The 24,980-nt window shown below is 34.3% G+C and overlaps 1 protein-coding gene across 1 annotated transcript in view; it reads right to left on the reverse strand.

The window, feature by feature from the left end:
• Positions 1–10,845, reverse strand: part of LOC115440752 — a 42,280-nt gene extending 31,435 nt beyond the window's left edge. Inside the window, exon 1 of the mRNA XM_030165190.2 lies at positions 10,625–10,845. Coding sequence (XP_030021050.1) covers positions 10,625–10,697 — 73 coding nt within the window. The 5' untranslated portion in view covers positions 10,698–10,845. The remainder of the gene's footprint in view (positions 1–10,624) is intronic.
• Positions 10,846–24,980: the final 14,135 nt, after the last annotated feature.

Genomic DNA, 24,980 nt, shown 5'->3' on the forward strand with positions numbered 1-24,980 from the left:
ATTGTCATTAATTAAAACCTCAATGGTGGTGTACGGGTATGTTGTCAAACTATTGGTGAGCGCCATATTGAATTTTATTTTTTTTAAATTTAGAACAGTATTTCGGCCTGTGATATCTAGTTTACAAAGTTTATATAGCATGCATTTTTAAATATTGTAGTAATATAGAGCTATCTTCTTTAGTGTCTGCACCATCTATAGGTTCAATGATAGAAAATACCTTCGGCATTAAGTCTGCCTTTAGACTTTTTATACATAAATAAACAATAATTCGTCTTATGCCAGCATGTTGGACAAATAGCCTAATCTCTAGCCTAACCCCAATATTGACACCGGCTTTACAAAATACTGTTTAAAAGGGTTTTTAAAACTTCTTATTGGCAACATTTTAGATAACTTCAATATAAAACCGATAATTTTAGTTGTGAACATCTGGGCCTGATAAATCTATCATCGTAAAGAGAGAAGATTTTCCACCTGCCGGAACCCAAGATTGGACTGAAAAGGGGTGAAACCCATAAATTCGGCCCATGAAATATTTCTCCCGAGAAGGTAAAATATAACTTAGTTTTTATTAACGTTAAAGCTTGTAAATCTTGAACGGGGTAATAAAAATTTCTTGAACTAATTATATTATTGTACGCGAGCTTCGCATCTGTAAATTTCGAGGCAACTAATTGAAATTTAAACACATTTTATTTTACGATCTACTCTGATATTAATAGTGCAACATTTTATTGTTCTTCAATGTAAAAATATTATTATCTGTAACTGTATATTTGTATAATAAATAATATTGAATACAATAAAGTATTTTAGCAGTAATCATGACAAAAAAGAAAAAAGCGGCGATAGTCTAGTTGGTTGTAGAATGGACTACTGAGACAAATGTCCGCAAGTTCGAATCCCAAGGGCACACACCTCTGACTTTTCTAAAATTATGTATACATTCTTTGTGAATTATTACTCGCTTTGACGGTGAAGGAACCAGAAAATATTGTGAGAAAACCTGCATACCTGAGAAATTCTCTATATAAATTTTGAGAGTGTGTGAAGTCTACCAATCTGCACTAAGCCAGCGTGGTGGACTAAGGCGTAATCCCTCTCAGTAATAGAGGAGACCCGTGCTCAATAGTGAATGCAGGGCTGACATTATTATTGTTATAATCATGAAAAACCATTTTATAACCTAAGTGAAGCCAAATTACTCTTCCTAATTAAATTAATAACTTGTTAGACCATAATGAGGTGAAAATTTAAAGACGTAATTATTATGTTTTTGAATATTCCACGGTATCTTTTTATGGTTGAAAGCTTTACAACCACATAATTGGTTTCGTCTGAGTATATTGTTTTAGATTATCCGCCTTTATTTTTTATGTGAAGGGTTTCGCAATTTTGGTGAAGATTTATTGCAGTTTGTGACAATGTCACATATGCACTAATTTTACAGTCAGCCACAATTATAGCTGAACAAATTAAAAATTTCCAATCGCCTTTAAACTTTTGTGTCCATATCAAATATCGCTTATTCTTCACTAAAATAAATTTTACAGTGTTAACTATATTTTAGATGAAGAAAAAAAAATTTGTTCTTTTTATTGCTTTGAATGACGTGACGAGCTTGCCGTTCGCCTGATGGTAAGCGATACGAGCGCCCATAATCAGTAGAAACACCATCCTACACCTTGAATTATGAAGTATTCTTTTGGTATTCCACTGCGCTCGCCATCCTGAGACATGAGATGTTAAGTCTCATTATATCCAGTAGTTACACTGGCTACAATGTTCTTCAAACCGGAACACAACTGTAACTACACACATCTGCATGGCGTACCTACCCAGGCGGGCTCTCACATATGAGAGACCTACCACCACATCTTTCATGAGCCGTAAAGTAGAAGTTACACTTATTATAAGCCTTAAAAATCACCACCACACAAACTTCATAATTAAGATAAAAGTAACAGTAACTTTTACTGTTACTGCCAATGAACAAAGTAATTCAACACGTCCAATATCCGCGCTATACGTTTGATAAAGATATATAAAGTTTGATAAAGATTCGCACAGAAAAAGCCAGCTAAAGTAAATGTGTCGCGTTCTAGGATCACCCTGTATATCCGGTTTAACTGGCCGGCATGATGGTGTCGTCTGGCGTTGAGTAATCTTCATTTGGACCCTAATCCACTTACCATCAGGCACAGTGGGGTCACTTTATCGTGCCTGTAAAAATGTACATACCGATCGCCACCACACCTTTTGACCTCACCTTTAGGTATTCTGCAATCTAATTTGCATAAAAACAAAGGCCACATAATACACAATATGTTTGATGTATTTCACACGAAATTACAAAAAGCTACGTGCGTGACACCACACCCGCACTATATTAATTAAAAACGTGACGACTGCGAATTTAGCCCTTTGATGCCGAGACTATGTTGAATAGAGCGTAAGTATTGTATTAAATGTAATTCGTAACGTAGGTTTTTTAAATCTAGATATTTGGTGGCAATGGCCTATAATCCTGGGTCTATCGGCGTAGGGTAAAGAAGCGTTTTAGTAGGCTGACATGATTGTGTCGAATGGCATGAGATAACAATCTGTTTCCATTCGATGCTCTATCTAGATGGCCTCATGCTTACCACCAAGTGCATGGAGTCGCTTTGTCTTGCCAGGAAATAAAAATTTTCAATAAAGAAAAGTAAAAAAAATGTTATCGAACAATATTTTGGTAACGAAACAAACTTGTCGCCTCAGCCTTGGACAATCTAGAAAAGACGCGCCATTTCCTTATTACCGCGAAGAGAATTATCACTACATAGAAAAACCCACATACTATTACGTTAAATCATTATGAACGCACACATGAATAAATCTTAAACATGTGCTTATCTTTAAATGTGTGCACGAGCATTGCTCTTATATTTTAGTACAAAAGAATCATACAAGTTTTATACTTTATCAAAGGCCTCAACTAACATTCAGTTCAACTAAGCTATGCTCATTTTCCAATAACAATAAATATTTTTCACCCAGAGTTCTAATATTATATAGACTTTGGGAAAATTTTCATATAAAAATATTGTGATTATGAGATGATTACTCAATTTACTCTAAAATAACAAAACATCAACGTCAAATACTTCATATTTTTCCATAACACGTTTTGCAGATTTTTAATGAGTATATTAGCGTATTTTCTGTACTATTATATTAGTATTAATATCTAAGGACGCTGTAACATCTTGTCACACGGAGATTTCAAATAAGACAACGATATTACCGATTAGTAATAACTTTTGTAGCAAATATATGGCCCTCATATCCGGTCTATAACTAACTATATAGATGTATTTGTTTTCACCACACAATTCTGAATAAAAATGGCGTTCGACACCATTGACTTGTTTCATAGAGCAATTCAAATAGAATATATCACGAGTCGGTCAACTTAAAATGCGAACGGAACATCCTCGCCTGAATCACTGTCAAAAGCCATTTGATTTATAACACTACAGTAATTTTAGTATAGTTCGGATTGCGGTCTATACTCTAAAGGCAATGACGCACCTGTTTTGCTACATAAAGGATGAAATTCAGCCGCATTTAAATGTTAATGATGTACAGTCAACCACAGAAGTGGCTGAACAAATTCAAAACTACAAATCACCTGAACAAGTCCAGTCTAGTTAAAACTTTTTTTGTACAGTATATTCATTATATATTTTTTCTTTTTTAAGAAAAAATGTTGGTAGAACACAAAAGTAAAGGCCATGGTAGTTTTGAATTTGTTCAGCTACTTGTGTGGGTGGTTGGTACGAACACAAAAGTGTATAGGCGATTGGAAATTTTAAGTTAGTTCAGCTACTTATATCGGTGACTGTACAAGGCTCGCTGGCTAGCTGACTAGGTCTACAATTACAAGGGTTGCTCTCTAATTAAGATCACAATAGACGTAAATAACCGTTTTATACCGGCACAAAACAGTGGCATTACGTATAAGTGGTTTGCCGGTCGTTTTTACTATCGCGTGTTTGTGGTCATTTATTTTCACGTCAGTTTCGATGTATGGAAAGATGGGTGTGTGTATGAGTAGCTTTTCCTAGAAGGTTTTGCCTGTATTTTATATCAATGTTTTGTACTTGACTGAGCTAAACATTTCAATACAAGTACATAAACCAATATCCAAAATGAAGTTGTTTAAACGTATCTAAAATAAGAGCAATATATAAAAACGCAAATGACAATATAAATTAAATACTTAAAAATTCCATATTAAATAACCACCTTCAGAAACTAAGTATAACATTCATAATTTTAGCAGAACATTTAACTCCAGTAGAATTAATAACGGCTACTCAATTCGTAAGCCGACATAAATATATACAAATATTTTTTTACCTCTCGCCAAATTCTGATAAAACTGCGTTAGTTTTACCATTACATTTGTAATATGGAATTAAGATTAATAAACTAATCAATAAAATTGTGTAAAATATTCCGTTTACGAGGGCATATGATTCTTTATGCAATTAGGCGCGTTCTAATCAAAACAGCTTTGATAGCCGTATAGGTGAATAAAGGATTTTTCACTCTCTTACCTATACGGCTATCAAAGGTATTCTTTATCTAGACCGCTTGTAATTGCTAAAAGACGAAACAGGGCCCCTTAACTATATATCTAATAATATTTAAAAAAAATATGTACCTATATCATATCTATGTGGATAGATTGTTTATTTGACAGAGGTATTTCTATTATGTTGATATTTTGAGTAATGCTCTTTTTAATAGAATTTGTCAACGATGTAAACAAAATGATGAGTTATTATTGTGATCTGATTTGATTTTATAAAAAAAAATCAAGATTAGAGAGCAATTCATATAAAATTTTATTTAGATAAAAATGGTTTAAAGTTTGTTTTGATTTTATATATATTATACAATCTTCTTTTAAATATTGATTTATTAACAATAAGTATTTGGTTCCATTGTAGTCAAATTTTTTAAAAATGAAATATAGAAGTTAAAATGAATCACAGCCAAATATTTTAATATCGAGCTCATTCTGCGTAGATCGGACCGTCAACAGATAAAAAATTTAAAAAGTTGTATATTTGAAAAATGTAGGTAGATATTGTAACTTTGACTTTACGGATGAACAACACCTCAGTCCCCCCCGTGACCATGAAGGCTGCAAAGTCTTCGAAATGTCGGGAGAAAATAATAATATAAAAAACCGCGATAAAATCCGTTTAAATAGTTTTTAGTTTTTATTTAAATGTCTAACATTCGCGTAAACATAAGAAATCATTATCGATATTGGTTATTAATGTATATTTTATTTATATAAATGATCTGCTGATCTATCAACAAGAGAGAAACGGATCGACCGTATTTTTTCACAGTTTTTGCGAGAAATGAAAGCCGCTATTCATTCTCGAAATAGTCCATAAAACATGTATTACCGGACGTTCACACAGACAGAACCGCGAGCAAAAGCCAGTTATCAATAAACTGCAAACTTAGTTAGGTTAAACTTGTTGCTTCAGGTTGGCTTCGACAAACGTCTAGTGTGGCGCAGGTCGTTTTGCGTGCTAACTAACTGACTAGCATCTGAACTTTCATACAACTTCGGCCAAACTATTTGAAGTATGTCTTTCAATATAATATTAAATTTCCGGTTTGCAGGAGCTAGGGTGAGAGATATTGGATGAAACCTCGTGTTGAGACATATGTTTATGTGATTCACAACTATTTGTGAAATTTAATTATCCTTAATTTTAATTATTGCTTTGGCATAGCTTTTTCTTCGCGTGAGACGATTGTATGACTATAGGCGGTATTTGTATCACATATAGCAAATAAGTGGGTCATTTGATAAGTGGTTTTAACCCATAAATGTACGCAGATATAAAAATCATGGATTCGCTGTCGACTGTATAGGATTAGGAAAGGCGTAAGTGTTCAAAGAATGATTACCATCTGATCGCCGTGGCCAAACAAACCGCGACAGTAAGCTGACACTTAACATCAGTTTTCTGTAGACGGTAGTGGTACATCCCGGTCAGGTCGAACCCAATTATGTTGTAGACAAAATATGTCTACAGAATGGCTTAATCGTTTTTATTTTCTTTTTATTTTAATATGAAGCAAAACATTTCTAAAAATAATTTTACTTTGATAAAACGAGCGGTGTCACACATTTGTTACAGACTTCAAAGATTTAAGATAATGTGATGTCCAAAAGAACAGTTTAACCCCACAGAGATACCGATACAAAGAAAGCCTTTCAAAAACTAAGCCATACGGGATTATTCGAAGTGAGACGGCTAGACCAGATCCACTTTCGGCGACTGTGAATCGTTCAGACGACTTTTTTTAAACAAATCCTAGTAATATAAATGTGAAAGTTTGTGAAAAAGTTTAGACATTTGAACATAAACATATAAACCGTTGAATAAATTTGGAACATATTTGAATAAAAATAAACGCTAAGATTGTGTAGATTTGGAACAAATTTGATTAAATCCCAAATTACAGATGTTTTTATTCCGTAAAAACTACAGCCAGACTTTTAAATCCAGAATATATTTTCACACGAGCCACGAGCATAAGCTGATTTAAGTATATTTTGTGAAACAATATAGGTAATAGTGTCTAGAATAATTGTATAACTTGACCTAAATATCGTCCCAAGGTTTTATTTATACCCATTTCAAGTTGTCATTGTAATTGACGGCTTTACTGTTACGATATTTTTAACCTGACATTTTGCATTTAGAACTTGAATCTTTATTAATTTCTCAATGGAATAAACACCTAAAACCTTCTTAATCACGCACATCATTTATCTAACCACTTTTTAAATTATTTATTTTTATGTTCTTTCTTATTTACCTACTAAGTTTTAGGTATGTAATTTATTTTAAAATAACACTGTTATATCTCTAGTGATACAAAATGTTAACCTTTGAACCCCTTTTTATCGATGGATGTCTTCTGCTCACATATAAGTAATTGATAAGATCCAAATGGTACAAGCAAATCTATTCCTTATTACTAAGCGCAACAGCCAATTGAAGCAAAATCCCTCAACACCATTAAAGGAATTTCCTCCAAAGCGATATACAAATAAGTACCGCTTTTAGACGTATTTATATCGTCCACGATTAAAATATTGTAGCATCAAAAGACTATATTGTAAGCTTAGTGGAATGTGAATGAAGTAAGCAACAAAGAGAGTAAGCACGATTGTTCAGTGCGACGGAGATTAAAGATTTAACGGACGGTGCGCTTCAACGCAGCGGGCGTAGTTTAATGCAATATAAATGTAACGTGCTCTTTATCCTACACCCGATAGATACTGTTTCTTACTCTTTCTATGAAGAAAATGAAATAACTTTGTTATAATACTTATTTTTTAAAAATGTTTATGTAATGGAAAATAAAATAAGAAATACGTAGCCGTTGTATTCAGGGCCTTTTTTAAGAAATCGATAATAAAATGAAACCTAAAATAAAATTATTACATTCATTTTTATATCGATACAAATGTATAATATATATTTTTTTAAAGAATATTAATAAAAAAAATGTATTAAATCATTTATGTAGCAGACTTTTGTTACAAGCCGCGATTTTCTGAAGTCTGTTGCGCTCAGAGAATTCTAGCGTACATTTTGGTTGAACGCAATCACACATTCCAATTTGCTTGACAGTGCGTCGTCAGTGTTGATACATAATAACGCGTAAGGACTAGCGCACGTATGGCGGAGCGTAACGTAGAGAACTTTTTACTGTCAAAATATTATCAACATTGTCTTGATTGAAATAATATTCAAAATCCATTAACACAAAAATCTAATGCAAGTTATTTTTCAATTCAATTAAATTTATATTTTAGGGTAATTGGCTTTTTTATAAATTTTATAATATATGTACGTCATATACATTCTAAAATAGAAGAAATCATTGAAGTCTCATGAATAATCCACAAGTTATAAGCCATTAAAGTTTAGTAGTAGGGGTAAATGTCAAAAAACAGAAAAGAGACGAAATAGTTGCATGTGACGTCAGTGGGCATTACAGTGCGTGTGAAAGAAATAGATTGAGCGATATCCCCACTCTTGCACGTAGCAATATTTAAAATTTGAATTACTGACTCATTTCTTATTGGATTTTAATGCTGTATTCACAGAAAGATTTCCTTTTTGCTGTTACATATTAAAAATACATAAAATCAAACATAGGTATATGCGTCATCCCGTAAAACTGACAGCGCACGGCAACGCACGCATACGGAACAGCTGTTAGATCAATATTTTACTTTTATACAGGTCAACACTATCTAAGGGCTTGTATTATAAATTGAGTCTTAGAAGCCACGTTTTAACACAATAATTTAAAAATAGCTTTAGAGTTTGATCTTCATTTTATGCAATATGCAAGAATATTACAATACGCGGAAAGCGTTGCTATTTATTTATTTATTCACATACAACATACATTACAACATTGTGTCCAATAAGAATAAAAATATTATACTTAACCCCAGCATTACAAAGTCAAGAGACTACGTGGAAACACCTTTAATATATCTTTATACTTATTAAACAAGCCTTAACCGTTCCACGAAAACTAAATACACAAGTACTTATAAAATTAAAAAAAACTGTAACTAAAGCAACTTTGATTAACATCGTCTGGATGGTACGGGATTTTAACTTGGCCCCTCCGCAGTAGGTGTTCTCATACATGCCGGAGTCCAACTTTAAATGGTTTTTCCATCCCGACGAGCTTCCATGCAGACGTTGTAAACTAGTTCCAATATTATACAAACTTCTCCCCTATGTTCGTATTCTAAGAGAAAATGGCTCGCGTTAATCAATGCACATACAGTTTCTATATGAACGGACATAAAGGGAACAATGTAAAATTTATTCACGTTCCATTCATCTTTAACAGAAAAAAATGAGGATTGATCTTATCAATGTGATTTAAAAAAAAAACTTGTTCTTATAGCTGTTTTTTTTTTTGTATAAAAGAATGTTTCGTTTAAAAAGATACTTGATCTTATTACTGTGATTTAAAAAAATATATATATTTATTAAAAATATAACTGTTTTTTTTTTTGTTTAACAACAAATAATGTTTCATATAAAAATATACTTGATCTTATTATTGTTATTTAAAAAACTTATTCCTATACTTAACTGTTTTTTTTTTATAAAAAAAAATAATATTTCGTATAAAAATATACTTGATCTTATAACTATGATTAAAAAAAAATGAGTCACATTGCTATTGAAGTTGAGTCTCCCGTTCTCGGAAAATATTGTAAAATTATTCCCGTTTAAATTTTTACTGGCTTTAATGCGCATTCAATTTTAATGTCGACGGTACTCTTAATTGTAAATAAATTAACCATATCCAATACCGGAAAGTTCGCAAACTTTTCTCGGCGCGTACACGAAATCACCGGGAAAATAGTTACATTTTAACACGGGAAGCCGATCATTGGCCGGTTAAATGAAAAGTTTACCGTGAATAAACACAATCACGCGCGAAACCGCGGCTTACAATGGCCCGTATATTCATATAGCATTCCGGTTTGTTTACATTACCCATATTTAACACTTTATAAATTAAATTAAGTTTCACACTTCATTCTTATTTTGCATCGGCTTTACGATATTCCGATAGTATATCGTTTAAGCCGGTATTCATCGACTTGCTGGTTGCAATTTTTATGCCGGTCTGTAAATATAATTATTGTAAATACCAAGTAATATACGGGATTACTAGCTATAAGGTTATCGTGAGGGAACTTAGGGAACTGCAAGGTCATCATGTTGTGTGATTGTCACGTACTTTGATAATTTATTTAAAATAATGTAAATAAACATGTAATAAACCATTTATCACCTATTACATAATAAATCGTAAAAACCCAACGGAAACGTATTTCAGCTGCTGGAATTGTTCTTACTTTCGTAATAATATAATATTTGAAGTACATATGAGTGAAACATATTATATATTATAAAGTAGACTATGTATTGGTTTTTGCGAAGATTATTTTTGAATACATTTTTGAACACTTTAATAAGTATATTATTATTGTTATATCATAATTATAAAGTTTAAAAAATACTCCAACAAGGCAATGACTACCAATAATTAAATAAATGACTTTCCAATACTTCAGTTATCATAAAGCATAGTGCTAGTTTAAAATCTATAAAAGCCGACATTCCATAAATCTAAAAAGGAAAAACATGGAACCAAATCACAACACAACATAATATTGTCATACATGCCTTAAAGAAAAACAAATACTCTCCGAAGTTTCTGCCATGAAATATCATGTACTAAAATATCGGAACTACAAGTAGAGTAGTTTACAAACAATACGAAAGTAAAGCACGGTCTAATCTCATGACGAAAAGTTACTACATTTATTGAATCTGCGAACAAATATCAACATATCCTCTTATAACATATATACAACTTGTTCAAACTAATATACCATTCACTACAATAATATATCAACAACGCATTAACTACACATTAGAAACGGAACATTGGGTAATTACATTAGCAATAAATCACAGACCTAAGTTATCTGAGTTGGTACAGGAAGGCCCCGGAAGCAACAGGAACCCGACAACCACAAACACACAATACATGTCTCATAAACAAACAATTAAACACTTTGAAAAAAGTTTGGCGCACAAATTAAGCGCGAGCGTGACAGGTGACGTCACGCCACGTGGTCAACCGCGTGACAGGACGTGTCCGTAATCAACAAACGTGTGGCCACACTCAGTACGGACGTCCGACTGACTGACGCTCGGCGATACAAACGCCCTGCGACTATTGGACACGGCTCACGGCTGGCCCATCAATTTGGCTTGACGTTTCAATGAGAACCCTTCCTTATTTTCCCTGGAGGGAAATTAGGGTGTTCCAGGCCGGTTATAATTAAAAAACGCGTATCGATTAACGAAGGTTTAAGTTGAATTTTAGAAGCGGATGAAGAAAGTTGTTATGTAAACTTTCTTATTATTCAAATGGGACCCTTGAAGGATTAACTTAAACGTGAAGTAATTATATGAAATTTAATTACAAATTTTTCTTTCGTTTTGATCGTTTTTGATATCAAACTTAATTTATATTTAACACTTTTAATTTATGCTACGGATATGGATCTGTGTTTATGTGCCCAGATTTATATAAATACATATTCAAACACATCATTGTAGGGACTTCGCTAACCGCCAGCGAGTGAATCGGTTTTCTGAATGCAGCGGAAATATTTATGAGCCGTTACTGCTTAAACATTGAAAGATACTAAATCAAATATATTTACCACTGGTTCTGACAAACATTACAAACAAGATATTAAACTTGAAATCAAAATTGCTTATCACGAACCCATCAATTTTGTAATCCCCAATAACTAAGCATCAATAATACCTCAGATTAAGTCTAGGTATACATTTTTTTCTAACAAAATGGTACCTGCAGGATAATTTGTCATCCATACGACCGGAATCGATAGCAAAAGGTATAGCGGGTAAAAAATATTATTTGTTACCGACGTTAGGGCTAGAATACTAAAATTGTTATGGCTTTCTTCAATCCTGGCGTGATAAATAGGAAATTTATCGGGACCCGCGTCACAATACGTCCGTGTTTTATGGCATATTTTTTATTATAACCGTAATGAAAGTATTATATTATTTATGTCGACGTGAATAAAATATAGCTATTCTAAAGTAATCCTTAAATGTTATAGAGCAAAGTCCTCCACGTCTACCTATCTGTCTGAACGCGATAAACTACTGCGTTTTATAGTGAACAACGCATGTGGCGTCTATATAAAAAAAATCTATTGTATCCCATAGAATTAAATTACCGGAACAAAAAGCCTGTGTTAATCTAGGATATGAGCTATCTGTGTGCCAATTTCATCTAAATCAGTTCAGCTGTTTCTGTGTTTATTTCTAACAAATATACAAACAAATTTTACAAACTCGCTTTTATAATACTAGCTTTTGCCCGCGACTCCACCCGCGTGAAAATCTTTTACCAGGATACAATTTTCCGTTACAAATTGAAGCTATATTTTCCCGGGATGGAAAGTAGCCCATGTTCTTCCCAGGGTCTCAAACTATCTCCATAGCAAGTCTCATCCAAATCCGTTGGGTAGTTTTTGAATTTATCGCGTTCAGACACGCAGACAAATGCGGCGAGGGACTTTATTTTTATAATTTTTTTAGAACTATATAAGAGGAACACTTCCGTCATACATATTGGTTAACTTTAACCATTTACTTAACGTACGCAACGAAAGCTCTCAAGAGAAATAAACTTCCCCCTTATTTATAAGATGTTTTATTGATGCTCCGCTCCTATTTGTCATAGCGTGATATTATATAGCCTCGATAAGTGACCTACCCAACATTAAAAAAAAAACAGTGCGAACCAGTAGTTCCTTATATTAACGCGATCAAACAAACTCTTCAGCTTTATATAATAGTATAGAGTTTAGTTAGTATCGAAATCCAATAGTAATTGAAACGTTTCAGTTAATTCGTTAGCGTCTGTGGCGCGAAAGGTGAATCGTCTATGAAACAAAAGCTGTGGGTTCGATTCCCACAGCTGTCTATGCAATGGAAGCCGCAAGTCAATCACGGTACAGAGGCAAATTTTAGTTCTACGCATATTTGCTACAGATCTCGATGTTTAGTATCAAACGTATCTCATTGCTTTAGATGCAGGTGACCCAATATGTCATGACAAAGAGATGTCATATTTTTCATGTTTGGTTGACTAAGGCTAACTAGTGTCTAAAATAAAATTATTTTTCGGTTTTTATCGCGTTTTTTATATGTTATAATTTTTTCTCGACTTTTCGAAGAATGTGCAATTTTATGGTCATGGGCCCGGACGGGAAAAATTGTTTTATTTCAATGTTTAAATTCGCGTAAACATAAAAAAAATAACTGGTGTTTTTTAATTTCTTTTTATTAACTAAGTACCTGTTTTCTCGTTCATAATAATTACCATTATTTATCAAATGTCATCATCACCATCATGATCGGCCTTTAACAGCCTACTGCTGGACATAGGTATCCTACAATATTCGCCGTGTTTCCCTGTCTTCGGCTTATCGCATCCAGTTTCTGCCAGCGGCTTTGCAAGCCGTCACTCCACTTTGCTGTTATGTAATAGTCAGGATATACCATCGATTAAGGCATTGATTATAAAAACGACTTGTGATATTTGCGTATTTTCACAAAGATTCTATGCATTTTTTTTTTCATGAATTAACTTTTGTTCGCAACTTTTTTATACTTTTCCAACGAAAAATCGAAGTGAATAAATAAATATAATAAATCATAAAATATAATACCTATTTTATCCATACTTTGAAAACTTCGTGCCAAATATAAAATATAAGCAAAATTTATATACAAGGCGATATATTTTTATTCGAAAACGAAAAAAAAAATGTAATTACTTTCATACAGCTTGCAACGTAAAACCGTATTCAAGCGTATATTTTGTGAAATATGGTTAAAAATTGTGTTTTTTAGTAAATTAATTTTTATTCCTTCTTTTTTCTTCTGTATTCATATACATCGTGATTAGTTTTTAACTATTGCCTCTAGTTAGTCTATCTGCCTTATGTCTATTAACAAGATTTTGCTCGTCTCTACCACACTTCCTCTTCAGACTAATTAAAATTACATTATTATATTACATTATAATTATTATTGTACATGTTTTAAAATAATAAGTAACGGTTAAGACGACTTACATATACTTTTTTAATTTATTTAGGATAACAAACGGTTACACATTATAAAATCTAAAAAATAAAATAAAAACGAATATATAAGCGGCGATAGTCTAGTTGGTTGTGGAACGGAATGGCGAGACGAATGTCCGCAGGTTCAAAACCCAAGGGCACACACCTCTGACTTTTCTAAAAAAATATTTGTGTATTCTTTGTGAATTATCGCTTGCTTTATCGGTGAAGGAAAACATCGTGAGGAAACCTGCACACCTTGTGAAGTTCTCTATAGGAATTTTGCAGGTGTGTGAAGTCTACCAATCCGCACTAGGCCAGCGTGGTGGACTAAGGCCTAATCCCTCTCAGTAAAAGAGGAGGCTCGTGCCCAACAGTGGGACAGTATATAATACAGCGCTGATATTATTATTATATAAATGCGCAACCAGCATCGTTATCCACAGCATATAATAACGCAATGTCTAAACGACCCTGTATAGGTCACGTTTAATCCCGGTACAGCGCTGCAGTGCGATTGTGTAGAAAGATTAACATGGAAAGACGGAGTCGGAAGCAAGAGCTGGTACAAAACTTAAATGTGTAATCTATATATATAAAAATGAATCCCTATTTTCCTTGGTCACGCCATCACGCGTGAACGGCTGGATCAATTTCACTATTTTTTTTTGTCGTGTTTGTTATTGTCAGGAGAAGGTTCTTATGAAAGAAAAAAATCAAAATATTGCACGGAAAATTAGAAAATTTAAGAAAACTTAACGACAATATTAATTTTACATAACTGTAAGTGGTTTGAAATAACTGTCAGCGATCGACAGAATGCGCGCGTGCATACATAGTTAAAACATGACAACATCTGTCAGGTCAACTAGTATAAAATATTTTATAAGTACAGGTTCACCACAATATTTTTTATGTACCTACATAAAGCATGAAGGCATGAAGTCTTTTTTTCCTCTCAAGAGAATTTCAACTACTATGTTAGGTCCAATAATAGGAGGCGGGTCTATTATCATTTATCATTTGTAACCTATCACCTACCCTATCCTATTTTATCTTATTATTATCCTCACATTCAGACGATAAGCTAATATTGGGTAGAAATAATTAGCACCCGACCCTGGAACCTGAGACCTCAGTTCGGCAGTCGAATGCAATACAATTACACTACCGGACAGTCCAAATATTTGTGAATTTTCTATTTGATAAAAAGGCCAACCTTGCTGGTTGCCATGGTTGAAATGTACAGTCAGCAACAAAAACGTTTGTGTACTTACCAAACAAATATTTATTTACTATAACAAACTAAAAATGTCTTTTTTTATTTTACATAAGAAATTATTCTTTCAAACCTGTCATACCTACTATGAAGTTTTGAATTTGTTTACCAATTTTGTTGACGCTACGTTCCTGAAACCGTGCGATCGGACAAATATTTCGATACAAAAGACCTTCCACTTTTACATCTCAAGAAACATTGTGAGATCTGCCCGTTTAGATATTTGACAGAGCCCTTTGGACGCATTCCCAGAAAAAGGATCTTGGACCGCTTTGTCTGGGAATGTATAGCGCATGATTGGTGGCAAAAATGAAATACATTTGGATCATACGACCCGTTGTTTAGTTCTGGGAAGAGTGTGGTCAAAACTGCCCTTTTACATAATTCCATACGCTCTCCCATTTTATTACAAAGGGCATACGTGCAATAGGATAATAATACAATTGGTGCGTAGAATTTTAAAAGAAACCGAGTTACTAGTGGTAGTTCTCTCATATGTGAGAGTCCGCCTGGGTAGATACCAATGCAATGTCTACTTCTACGACTAAGCAGCACTGTGTTGTCGCTGTTGTGGTCCGGTTTGAAAGACATTTTAGCTAGTGTAAGTACTGGATATACTGGACGTATTCAACGTTCTATTTTGTACTTTAATTGAAAATCATCCAGTTCTCTATAATTATAATAGACCAAAGTAGTGCAATAACCCTCTGTATATTAGTGAGATACACCAATGCTAACACATCTTCATCGTCTGAAGAAGATATGTTATCGTGTCAAAGTCGGACAGCTGAAAACCGTCATTTCTCGCGGCGCCCAGCGTCACGTCCGTGTCTCGTCTTCTATATGTTTTAAAAAATTGCGACGGCACCCCGACCGTGCCTGGTCTGCGCCTCACGTCTTCTCAGTGTGTCCCGCCCCTTAAGAATAAAATTTCAAAGAACTTCAGCGTTGTTCCCTAAGGTTGTATAGTGTTCCAAACCAGTTAGGGACAAAATTTTAGAAACCAATGACAAAATAAGCCAACCGTTCTGATTATAGCTCTGAGAAATATTAACCATTTGTAAATTCTTGTGTTTAACTGTAACCATAAAACTTCCGGTCGCGTGAGAAGTTTGAATCTGCAGAAACGAGACCATTGTACGTTGATCCGTCTAGTATATGATATAACATACTACAGAGAGGTCAAGCTGTTTCTATGTTTGTATGAAACCAACTTTCAAGTTTACCGCAGTGACTTCAAACTGCACACTTTTAGACTGCGATAGTGATGTTAAAATTGATGTAGTTATATAGTATTACTTCCAGCTACCCTATAAAATAATAGAAAATTTGTTACTCTTTTTTAAGTCTCAGTAGGAAAAAGCCTCAGGCGTTGTTAAAAAAAAATACATATTTTTTTATTGGCATCGTCGTTTGATACACGAAGTAGTCGTTTTGTAATATGGTATAAAAAATAATGACCTCAGTTATGAACTGATGAACTACAACATTTTATAAGGTATTTATTGTAAAAACAAAAGTTAATTGACCGGTAAGTAGTGTTTCTATGTTACCTGGCGATTATGGCCCTGGTCAACGGCAACTGATTCAATTGCCACTCTACCGACCCTTTCTGGTATGCAGGTGTGAATAAACTAAATACAAATGCAATTGTTTTCTTATGTTCCCGCAAATACTATACATTGAAAACTATTTTTAAAATTTTATCGCGGATTTTTATATTACTCCCAAAGAGAAAATTATAATATAGAATCCACGAAAAAATCCGTAAAATATTTTGTTTCAACAAATACCTTTTTTTTTAAATACTTAATGAGATTTAAATATTATGTTATTATTAATTCGTGAATATGTATCTCGATTGATAAACAAACTGACTTACTAAATATTCACACCGCATCATATATGAGACCTAAAAATCAGCGGCAAATATTCTGACCCGCCCTTTCATATCGTTTTTATGGCTAACAGCGCGCAACCAGGAAGAACGTAATTGTAATCATAGAAAAATGATTCATATTCCTAACTAGCATAAAAGCGACACGCGATATACCGCCTAACAAATTCCATTATTTAATATAATTGAACATGACATTAGTTCACCCATTATACGGCAAAGTTACCCCATCATTGACATGCGATGAACCCTGCTATGGGGCAGGGGCGTTTTCCATACAACCATAATTTTAACAGTTGAATTTGTAGAGCTGTCGATATTATGTTCTACAACATGAATGGCTACATAGTACACGAGACTTTCCCGCCCTCACACCCACCACTACAACTCCTGTAAGCCAGGATCAACAGTGGCATTTATGACACCGAGCAGTGAAGCTCGGCGAGTCTCAGGGAAAACTAATGTCATTATCCCGCAACGGAATTAATCTAATAGAAAGATAGGGAGGAGTTGGAAATATTAATTGTCCACTTCCCTCCATAGCAAAAGTACATTACAACTGTCTTTTTTATTGCTTTTAATCGACCCGGGGATTGAACCCGAACCTAAGCATTCCAGTCATACCGTAATACAAGCCAAGGCTTTTTTTTTATTGCTTTGAATGACGAGACGAGCTTGCCGATCGCCTGATGGTAAGCTATACAACCGCCCATAAACAGTAGAAACATCATCCAACACCTTGAATTACAAAGTATTGTTTGGTATTCTACAGCGCTCGCCATCTTGAGACATGAGGTGTTAAATCTTATTATGTCCAGTAGTTACACTGGCTACAATGTCAATGTGCTTCAAACCGGAACACAACAGTGACTACACACTGCTGCTTGGCGGCAGAAATAAACATCGCGGTGGTACCTACCCAGGGGAACTTTCACATATGAGAGACCTACCACTAGTAAAGCATGTCTCATAAAAAATTGAAATGGAATGATAGTTTGCCTTTGCGTTTTATATGGTGAATAAAGTTTCTGAAATCGTAAAAATCTATTTTTTTAACATAATGCCTATCCGATTTTCCTTTTCGTATTTTTTATTACCAATAATAATACTTTATTGAGAGAGGATGATTTGATTCCAGCATTAATTCATGATAACTGAAAATACTACAATACAAAATTGTAGTTAATTACCCACACACGTCGCATTTTTGCCCCGCTTTATGCTACTCAAATGGAATTACTAGTACAATCAGATAAAATTTATTCGTCAGATAAAATACACCACAAACGAGTTAAAAATAACAGTTGTATATATATAAAACTACCAATTTGTCTCACTTTTATATTTAGTCAGGTATTAATTACTTTGACGGATAACTCTTATCTGATGATTAAAAAATCAGCCCGTAAACAAATTTCTTCCTTTTTCAATCATCTCTTTGTATTGGATGTAATTGATAAAAGTGAACAAAATATTTATATGAAAAGAATTCTTTGTTTACTTGCAAAGACGAACATTAAGAATCTGTCATACAAAAAATTTGCGCTCATGCGATGGTTACTCAATCTACTGTGAAATAACAAAACACCAAAAAATACTTCATATTTTTTCCCTATCGTGACATGCAAATATCTTAAGACGCAGTGGAATCTTGTCACACAGACATTTCAAATAAGACAACGATTATTACAATGGTAATAACTTTCGGAGCACAAATTAGGTCCTAATGTCCAGTGTATAACTTCTATACCGTTTAATGTCTTTGTTTACATATCATATTTCCTTTTCATGTGAAATAGTTATTATTTATATTTCCTAAAACCCTTCCCGAGCATCAAATACACGTGTATGTCAGGTAAAAACAGAATTTGTTTTGCTCTTATAGTAGCTATTGTTCGAGACTTCAATCGCGAAATCCCGTTGCTATGGATTTATGTAGACAAATAGAATAAAAACTAACACATGCTATTCCTCGGCTTCCGTTTGGTAGCCAGTATTATTTTCCGATGAAGGACCTCGAGCTCCATGGTGATGATATGTCACAATTTTGAGTACCCAAACCGTAAAAATATTTCAGAATTTTTTTAGAACCGTTTTTTATCTTGGCTTGTTCCTCGATGTGTTTCTATGGATAATGCTGCCCTTGCAGAAAGGTAATGACTACTAAATAACCTCTTCTCTATAGATCGAGATTGCTAATAAAATTTATATTTTTATATGTAAACCTATTAACGACGGTTTTCGATATCTTTCATACGCGCAGCCCGCACTTTTTTTTTTTTTTCTAAACATAAATATCGCAATTCGAATATGGAATTTTGTATTCAGCCAGCGGCCAGATATTGCTGAGTTAGATTATATTTTTGAACACGTTTAAAATTCAGAATGAACGTACAGAGTAAACATTATAATAGTGCCAGACGGGTTAGCGAATTTCGTTTAAAAACCTCATACATGAGAAATATTTTAATTTCACCTAAAGTCAAACCCCTCTTAACAAACCTGTCACGTGCAAATCGTGTAAAAAAACTACGCCAAAAATTCCGCACCCAGAAATCGAAACCAGTACATCTCGAACAGCCTTTAAACCCTAATAACCTAGAAGACGACAACCAATGTCTTTATTTTACAGACGTCCCTTTGCCAAACTATAAAAAAAAATCAAAAGTATTTCCAACAGTAGCACAGATAGAAACATCAACGTTCCTTTTCTATGTAAAATTCAAATTCCATTCGGAAAATCAGTTCGCAGCGACTTTTAACATTGAATTTCTTTGTGCGCAGCGCGCCACCAATCTTGTGCATTTGGAGTTGTCGTCAGTGTAGGAAATTGCTGCATCGCATTGTGTAGCTGACGGCTGATATCCTATCAGGGTGTCGGACGCCACGTGCAGGGATTTACTGCGCGTTTGATGTTTCCTTTATGCATTTAATTTGATTTATTGCTAAGTGAAATGGGAAAAAATGTGGAAAATGGCTTTTTAAAATTACAGATGATTTATTTCTCTGAGGGCCTGTTTACAAATGTCTGAAATTGCTAATTGCTTATTTTTTTTTTTGTATACGTGGACGGGAATGTGACCGGTGTCTTTACGCCTGATGGTAAGTGGAAGAGGGTTCAATAGAATTTCGACTGACGAGAGATGATTACCCCTTGACAGCCGACATAATTATGCCGGCCTGTTGGAATCGGATATACACAGGCTGATCCCAGAACGCAATACAATTACGTGGGCCAATATGTCGGGTTTTAACACGTTAGTGGTCGCTATCCTGGCGGATATAAAATATGTATATCCTACCACAAACAAATATAGGGCGACTAAATACAAAAGTCATGATCGCAAATAAATGGTAAACTAAATAGTACTGCTATAAATAACACGTTGACTAACGAATAACATTTATTTGAATATTATGAAAAAGAACCTAAGTATCTGAAATAATAGCCTTGAACAGTAAACATAAAGAAATCCCGTGAGACAAGTTATTACATTTTAAACTATTATACAAATAAATTTAAGGATCATTTTATAATATGAATACAATTTTATCTGTGAACTAAATGGGCTGGCTTAACAGGGCTACCTCCCTGTCTTATATAAAAACAGTTTTGTGCAGGTGTCAGTGAGATTTGAGGAAGGCCAATGTATAAGTACTTTCGTGCTTCATAATCCCTATTTCTCCTCTTTAAATATGGACATCATGACCACGTATTTTCTGGTAGTGTGAATTATCTTGGACGGTATCTTGTAAGAGCGGTAATTGTTATATGGTGTACTCTGTTTTATTATATTTTTATGTAAAACATACAAAAATATCCCTTCTATTTTACATAGAAGTATTATTTTAAAGATAATGTATAATTTATCGTTTTGTGTAATAGACGTCTGCGGTGTTTTGCGTTATTTTAAATATTCATTTTATAAATGCGAAATAATTTTGTTACGCTTTTATAGCCAAACCGCTGAATCTATTATAATGCGGAGTGTAATTAAAAGTACGGACATAAACTATTATTTATCCCGGATGAGAACATTCTTCTTCTTCTTTGTCAGTCTCACTCTTGACAGAGTAGGTGTGGTCCACAATTCTGGTGTTGGTGGCAAGCTTCACAACACGCCACCACTCTTCTCTGATGGCAGCGTTCCTCGTGCATTCATGTTGTGATAATGAGTCATTTACTGCCACTTTTATCTGGTCAGTCCACCTCATAGGCGCTCTTCCTCACGGCCTGATACCCTCAACCTTTCCCTGGACCACAAGCTGTTCAATAGCCTCCTCATAAGAAAAGAACATAGTTGTACTTTCGGGAACTTTTTCACACGGACGGAGCCGCAAGCGAAAACTAGAATTTATTAACAAAAAAATGACAACAGCATCCTTGACCAATAGAGGCCTGATTTTTAACCTACCATTAACAAGAAGATATCGTACATTTTCGCGGAACTTCCCAATTATTCAGTGTAAATAGCGTCAGGTGAACACCTAGATTAAAGTTAGCCAGCGCTAGGCCATTAACTCGTCTGGGGTTGACGTAATAAAGTGGGGTGACAACTTTTAAGTAGCTTACTCTCGCTTGACCTTAATGTCTTCTACGAAGCTTGAGAAGTTTTTGGAAAATATTCTCTTTTGTGTTTGCATTTTAATATTACATAGTGTTTATTTGATAATGTCTGAATAAACTCAAATCGTCTAATATAATATAATGCGACTCAATATAAAAGTCAAATTCCCCAACAAAAGTTAATCAAAAAAGTACATTAACTATATGACATCTTAACCGACGAATAACATATACTTCGAATTGTGAAATTGACCCTTAATATGCGCGATTTAGACTAAAATGTGAGCTAAAACAACGCAAACGTTCGGCTGCAATACGGTAATCAAAACATTTGAAAATGAACCAACCTACTTGTAAATACTGTCCATAATGATTTATTGTGTTTACGCGAATGTTAGACATCGAAATTAAACTAATTTGCGTATATTATTGCGGCTTTTATTTTCCACATTTATTCTTACAAATAAAATTCTCAGCTCCACAATCATTTTTAGATTACTGTTTTAGCTGCCACGAAACTTAGCTAGGATTGATGCAACTTTCTTACGATAAACTAAACTATAATATCAACACGAGCGTTAGCAAACATTGATGAGCCACTACATTATTATATTACTAATGTCGTCCCATTTTTTATTTATTTATTTATTTACATATCAACACACAGCCATTACAGGTTACACCCAATTCGACTGGCGGAACTATAAAAACATAATAACTTACAACTATATTCTATAAATATTTATAAAAAATAAATAACAAAAAATAAAATTAAAGCTCAGCATAAGAAATTACATGCAACAAAATATGTATGGGCCCACTCCAGTAACATGTCAAAATATCTGCAATAGAGAGGGACCTATACTCCTCCAGATCCCATCAGGACTGATATGAGTAGAAATAGCACTTTACCCGACCCGGGTATCGAACCCGAGTGGTAACGCAATACAAATACGCCACAGAGCCAATCTATATATCTCTTCGTTCAGTAACAAACAAACTGTATGAAAATGCGTGTGAATATTGTCGTGACAGTGTTTTTAATAACGTTTCGTGGTTTTGACGCGCCGTCAGACCTTTTGTTTTGAGAGAAGTGACTAGACGCGACAAACCTAAACAAACAAATGTTCCAATAAACTGTACCGTATTGATTAGGTGACTATACATTTTCTGTATTATGGAACTACGCGTATCGAGTCTTGTTTTGTATTATCAGCTATACTATTATAGAAAGCTGAAGAGTTTGTTTGTTTGAACGCGCTAATCTCAGAATCTACTGGTTTTAATAAAAAAGAAATTTTAGTTTTGGATAGCCCATTTATCTAGAAAGACTATAGGTATCATCACACTATGAACAATAGGAGCGCGCAATACAAATCTTGATCAACTCAAGTATCAGTAATTGTTTTGACACTATATATATAAGACCCTTCAATATTAAAGAAATCATAATGAATAGTTGCATGCTGTTAAATATTAATAAGCACGGCGGATATTACTAGTTCCTAATAATAATTAAGTGATCAATTTAGACGCCATCTTGCAATTTAAATCTCAATGTATTTGTGAAATCAGACAAACTCCATAAAAAGAATGAAACTAGATCACCTATTTATATCAAAAGTCCCAGTTCATTACTTATTTGCGCCTCACATGTCGCGTTCCATATTCCGTCAGACTCCGGCCGCGATCGAATCACCGGAGAGGTTCGTTAATTAAGTGTATCATTAATATTATGGGATTCTGACGTAGAAGCAAGATGTAATACACGTACCAATCAAGCAAGGAATCTAAAAACTTTTAATTGCATTATAAGGATGCAATAGGGGACCGGCCTCATTTTTGTTCTTAATTATTATCAAATATTTACGTTATATAAATTATAACACAGAAAGAATTATTTAAATCCGGTAAAAAATCAACAAGTTCTAAGTCTTTCAATTTCGGTAGAAGGGGTAAGTAACAAGAAACAGAAAAGGGGCGCAATACCCACGTGTGACGTCATCGGGCATTACGACGCGTGCGAAAGAAAGGGATGAAGCGATATCCCCACTTCCCGCCCACTTCGGCACATAGTAATATGTGAAATATGAATTACCGGCTCATTTTTTAACCAATTTTATTGCAGTTTTCGCAGGAGGGTTTCTTTTTCGTATTAATAACCGTTACATATAGAATAATGTACAAATTCAAACACAGGACGGTCCCCTATTGTGCAGAATTATAACGTCATCAAGAGTTACCACATCATTTCTTTGGTCTGGCGACAGGGTATACTGGCTGTGTACTGGGGGAGTCTAGATTGGCTTTCCAGATCGGGCAACACTAGTAAAAAAACTAAAGTAAATGCTTTCTGCTACGTGCTTGAGAAAGGATGCGTCAAGAGCCTAATTAGAAGCCGAAATCCGGCTTTAGATAGGAACGTTCTCTAACCTAATACCAGGCATAATCAGAACTCATATTTTTTAAAATTTATTTAAAACATACATCAATTAAACTTAAAATTATGCAATTAATAAAAATTAAAGTTAGTAGATTGGTAGCTATTTGTAAAAGTTATTTATTATAATTAATATAAGTACTTTAATTGATTAAAAAATAGATTCAATATTAACACACACTCACATCTTGTATTCCCGAAGGGGAAGGCCGAGGCGCAACTGCTGCACCCACTTTCCGCCGTATACATGCTGTTCCCCGATGTGCAAGGAAGCGAGCCTATCGCTAAATCCAGCACAAACTCCAGGTCCCAAGCTGTTAATAATAAATAATAATATCAGCGCTGTATATACTGTATATACTGTCTCACTGCTGGACACCGCCCTCCTCTACTGAGAGGGCTCTAGGTCTCAGTCCACCACGCAGCTCTAGTGCGGGTTGGTAGTCTTCACATACCTTGGAAATTATGATACCAAACTGATACTGAGCACAAAACCCATTATCACTTTGTTCGACCCGGGGATTGAACCCGAGACCTAAGCATTGCAGTCGTACCGTAATACACGCCAAGGCTTTTTTTATCGTTTTGAATGACGAGACGAGCTTGCTATTCGCCCGATACGACAGCCCATAAACAGTAGAAACACCATCCAACACCTTGAATTACAAAGTATTGCTTGGTATTCCAATGCGCTCGCCATCCTGAGACGTGAGATGTTAAGTCTCATTATGATCAGTAGTTACACTGGCTATAATGTCTTTTAAACAGGAACACAACAGTTATTACACAGCTGCTTTACGACAGAAATAGACATTGCGGTGGTAACTACCCAGGCGGACTCACACATATGAGACACCTACCACCAGTAAAAGGCCGTCTTAAAATCAAATAATAAAGTACCTGAGCCCACAACGTCTTCTGTGTGGCCCCAGATCTATCTTAATCTGTTAATGCCCATTCCGTAACACA

This window comes from Manduca sexta, chromosome 12, assembly GCF_014839805.1.
Source record: "Manduca sexta isolate Smith_Timp_Sample1 chromosome 12, JHU_Msex_v1.0, whole genome shotgun sequence".
Taxonomy (NCBI): domain Eukaryota; kingdom Metazoa; phylum Arthropoda; class Insecta; order Lepidoptera; family Sphingidae; genus Manduca; species Manduca sexta.